Source organism: Mus caroli, chromosome 3 (assembly GCF_900094665.2).
Source record: "Mus caroli chromosome 3, CAROLI_EIJ_v1.1, whole genome shotgun sequence".
NCBI classification, from domain to species: domain Eukaryota; kingdom Metazoa; phylum Chordata; class Mammalia; order Rodentia; family Muridae; genus Mus; species Mus caroli.
In genome coordinates, this window is record NC_034572.1 from 96,946,801 (window position 1) to 96,951,360 (window position 4,560).

At 33.4% G+C, this 4,560-nt stretch overlaps 1 protein-coding gene across 1 annotated transcript in view; it reads right to left on the bottom strand.

Annotated features, from left to right (window-relative positions):
- Sycp1 (synaptonemal complex protein 1) overlaps positions 1-4,560 on the bottom strand; it is a 92,027-nt gene that overhangs the window by 34,076 nt on the left and 53,391 nt on the right. Inside the window, exon 21 of the mRNA XM_029475543.1 lies at positions 3,835-3,897. Coding sequence (XP_029331403.1) covers positions 3,835-3,897 — 63 coding nt within the window. The remainder of the gene's footprint in view (positions 1-3,834; positions 3,898-4,560) is intronic.

Sequence of the window (4,560 nt, forward strand, 5' to 3'; positions counted from 1 at the left end):
AAAAAAGACATAAATAACTCCCTTAAAGAAATACAGGAGAACACAGGTAAACATCTAAAAGCCCTTAAAGAGGAAACACAATAATCCCTTAAAGAATTACAGGAAAATACAATCAAACAGGCATAGGAATTGAATAAAACCATCCAAGATCTAAAAATGGAAATAGAAACAATAAAGAAATTACAAAAGGAGACAACCCTGGAGTTAGAAAGCCTAGATAAGAGATCAGGAGTCTTAGATACAAGCATCACCAACACAATACAAGAGATAGAAGGCAGAATCTCAGTTGCAGAAGATATCAGAGTAAACATTGACACAACAATCAAAATGCAAATTTCAAACCCAAAACATCCAGGAAATTCAGGACACAATGAGAAGACCAAACCTAAGGATAATAGGAATAGAAGAGAGTGAAGATTCCCAACTTAAAGGTCCAGTAAATATCTTCAACAAAATTATAAAAGAAAACTTCCCTAACCCAAAGAAAGAGATGCCCTTAAACATACAAGAAGCCTACAGAACTCCAAATAGTCTGGACCAGAAAAGAAATTCCTCCCATCACATAATAATTAAAACACCAAATGCACAAAACAAAGAAAGAATATTAAATGCTGTAAGGGAGAAAGGTCAAGTAACATAAAGGCAGACCTATCAGAATTACACCAGACTTCTCACCAGAGACTACAAAAAGCTAAAAGATCCTGGGCACATATCATACAGATCCTAAGAGAACACAAATGCCAGCCCAGGCTTCTATACTCAGCAAAACTCTCAATTACCATAGGCAGAGAAACCAAGATATTCCATGACAAAACCAAATTTACACACTACCTTTCCACAAATCCAGCCATACAAAGGATAATAATTGGAAAACTCCAACACAAGGAGGGAAACTACTCCCTAGAAAAAGCAAGAAAGTAATCTTCTTTCAACAAACCCAAAAGAAGATAACCACACAAACATAATTCCACCTCTAATAACAAAAATAACAAGAAGTAACAATCACTTTTCTTTAAAATCTCTTAACATCAATGGACTCAATTCCCCAATAAAAAGACATAGACTAACAGACTGGATATGTAAACAGGACCCAGCATTTTGCTGCATACAGGAAACTCACCTCAACGTCAAAGACAAACACTATCGCAGCGAGAGTAAAGGGCTGGAAAACAATTTAACAAGCAAATGGTCCCAAGAAACAAGCTGGAGTAGCCGTTGTAATATCGAATAAAATCAACTTTCAACCAAAAGTTATCAAAAAAGATAAGAAAGGACACTTCATACTCATCAAAAGAAAAATCTACCAAGAAGACCTCTCAATTGTGAACATCTATGTGTTCACAAAAACAACAGAAAGCACATATATACATGGAAGCTCAACAATGTTCTACTCAACGATAACTTGGTCAAGGAAGAAATAAATAAATTAAAGGCTTTTTAAAATTCAATGAAAATGAAGACACATCATACCCAAACTTATGGAACACAATGAAAGCAGTGCTAAGAGGAAAACTCAGCTCTGAGTGCCTCCAAAAAGAAACTGAAGAAAGCTTACACTACCAGCTTGACAGCACACCTGAAAGCTCTAGAACAAAAATAATCAAATACACCCAAGAGGAGTAGATGGCAGGAAATAGTGAAACTCAGGGCTGAAATCAACAAAATAGAAACAAAAAGAACTGTACAAAGAATCAACAAAACCAGAAGCTGGTTCTTTGAGAAAAATCAACAAGACAGATAAACCCTTAGCCAGATTAACCAGAGGGCACAGAGAAATTAATAAATATGAAATGAAAAGGGAGACATAACAATGAAATATATCTTAAAATAACTATTCTGTTCGTTGAATATCAACAGTTGAAAATATTAAAATCATGTTCTACAAAAAAAAAGAATTCAATATCTTTCTTTTATAATCAGAGGTCCAGTTTGAACAGCACCATTATATAGAAGTTGAACATTTTTTATTTATTATTTGATTCTCAAAATACTCAATATTATTAATGTTTGATATATAAAATGTATTTAAATAATAAAACATTAAGAAAAATGCTGTCTTCTTCATTACTCATTATTCTCTCATTCTCATTTTTGAGATTCTAATGCTATTAAAATTGGAAGAGAAGCATATCATATCCTACCTCCGCAGAATTCCAATTCCTCTTCATACTAAGCCACTTTTCAATATGTTACTTGGTGGGGTTATTTCATTTGAATACATGCAAAACTGAATTAAACTGTAATAGTTCAGCTCTCTTACTCTTTTATTCTCTTCCCTGTCTTCCTTCTCCGTCCCTTCTTTCTCCATTTCTCTCCTCACTGTCTTTCCACATAGTATTCATGGCCGGCCCCGCCCCACCCCCTTCTGCCTTTCTCTGTCTCTACTCCTTTCAACTCCCCCATGCTCTAAAAAACTATTCCACACTTTTTTTTAAAAAAAGTATATTAGTCAATGGAACATCTTAACTACCATAAGAGCAGCACAGATTTCTAAGAAGCCCTAAAACTGTTCTAATACCCATTGAAGTAAAAGAACTCTCACACAAACAAAAATATAGTCTCCTTCATTAGCACCAAATATTGTTAAATATTTTTCTTATAATACTCACACATGGCCACAGTCAGCTAATATTCTGAATATAAGTGAATTTTATATAGCACTGCTCTTTATGTTTACAAGTGATACTTTTTTAAATTGGTGTCTCACTTTGTACCCAAACTTATTCCAAACCATGATCTTTCTATCCTAGCCTCCTATAACTGGGATTACAGGGATGTACCACTGTTTCTGGCTACATAGTTTATCTAAAATTTTGCATGTCCAAAGCTAGAGACTGAGAATAATTTCAAAATAAAATTAAGAAAAAACAGCTTCATAAAATATGGAAAGCATTTCTCTGATTTTTCACACTGATTTGACACATTGGTAGCAGGCTTGGTAACATATATCTTTAATACTAGCACTAAGGAAGCAGAGTCAAGCCCATCTCTATAAGTTCAAAGCCAGCCTGGTTCACTATTCCAGGACAGTCAAGGCTACACTGTAAGACTCTGTCTCAATAAATAAATGAAAATAAACAAAAACCACTAAAACAGGTAAAACTATCTTTACATGAAATTTTTATTTATTAAAAAATTATGCATTTTTATTTTGGCAGAAAGGCCACTTAGATCCTCATTATGAGCTTCCTAATAAATCTACAACTATTTTATTTACAAGCTGAAATAATTTTTTCTTTCAATTGAAAAAAAGAATGATGAGTATTATTCATTAAAGGTAAAGACTTCAGTGAACTACATTTTCCAGAGAATTATTCATTGTATATTCATTGTATGGAAGATTAAGTATAGAACAAGTTATATAGTGAAATTAGAGAAAGGAAAACTCAGATAAATAAAGACCATTTCAAATAAAGAGGGTAGAAATTTTTCTGTAGCTCAATCTTAAAAATGAGAAAAATAGCTGAATGATTTCTACAAGTATCTTGTTATTTTAAGACTATTCACAATGAATGTAGCTACTTATGAGTATACAATTTTAGAAAAGAAAAGGCTAATATAGGGTTGAATAATTTTTTCTCTTTAAAGATCTATTCAAAATTGGTGAATCCAGAGTTTCTTCAAAGAAATATCAATAAAAAAAAACACTGTATTGGTTCTGGAGAGATGGCTTGGCAGTTGAAAGCACTGGCTGCTCTTTCAGAGGACTTGGATTCAATTCCCAGCACCCACATTACAGCTCACAACTCCCTCAATCCTCCGTTCCTAAGGATCTGACACCCTCATACAAACAATACACCAATGCACATAAAATAATAAATAATTTGATAATACCTTATTTTCTAATATCTTCATCTGCTTTTCTTTCTTTAAAACTTCACATTCAATGCTTCGAGCCTAAAAAAATTGTTTTAAATCATATTTAAAAGACTAATTAGAATTAATTTTCTTATGTATTTTAGAATGAAATTATATAGTTTTATGTATTTACAAAAAATATTTATTAGCACATCCAGTTTGTTTCATTGTCCTTTTAAAAAGGAAAATACCTTTATGTGATTGTTAACTACCTTAATATTTCACAATATATATGCCTAAACTATATATACACATGTTATATATATTGTTTTGTTTTTGAGACAGGGTTTCTCTGAGACAGAGGCAGATACTTGCACTCAACTAATGGTCTGTAGTCAGGGTCCCCGGTGGTTGAATTAGGGAAAGGCTGGAAGAAGGTGAAGAGGAGGGTGACCCCCAGCAGTCTCCACAAACTAGACTCCTGAGATCTCTCAGACACAGAGACACAGTAGGCAGTCTATATTAGCTGGTCCAAGATCCCTGACACATATACAGCAGATGTAGCCATTCTAATATCTAATAAAATCGACTTCCAACCCAAAATTATCAAAAAAGACAAGGAGGGGCACTTCATACTCATCAAAGGTAAAAACTTCCAAGAAGAACTCTCAATTCTGAATATCTATGCTCCAAATGCAAGGGCAGCTACATTCATTAAAGAAACTTTAGTAAATCTCAAAGCACACATTGTACCTCACACAA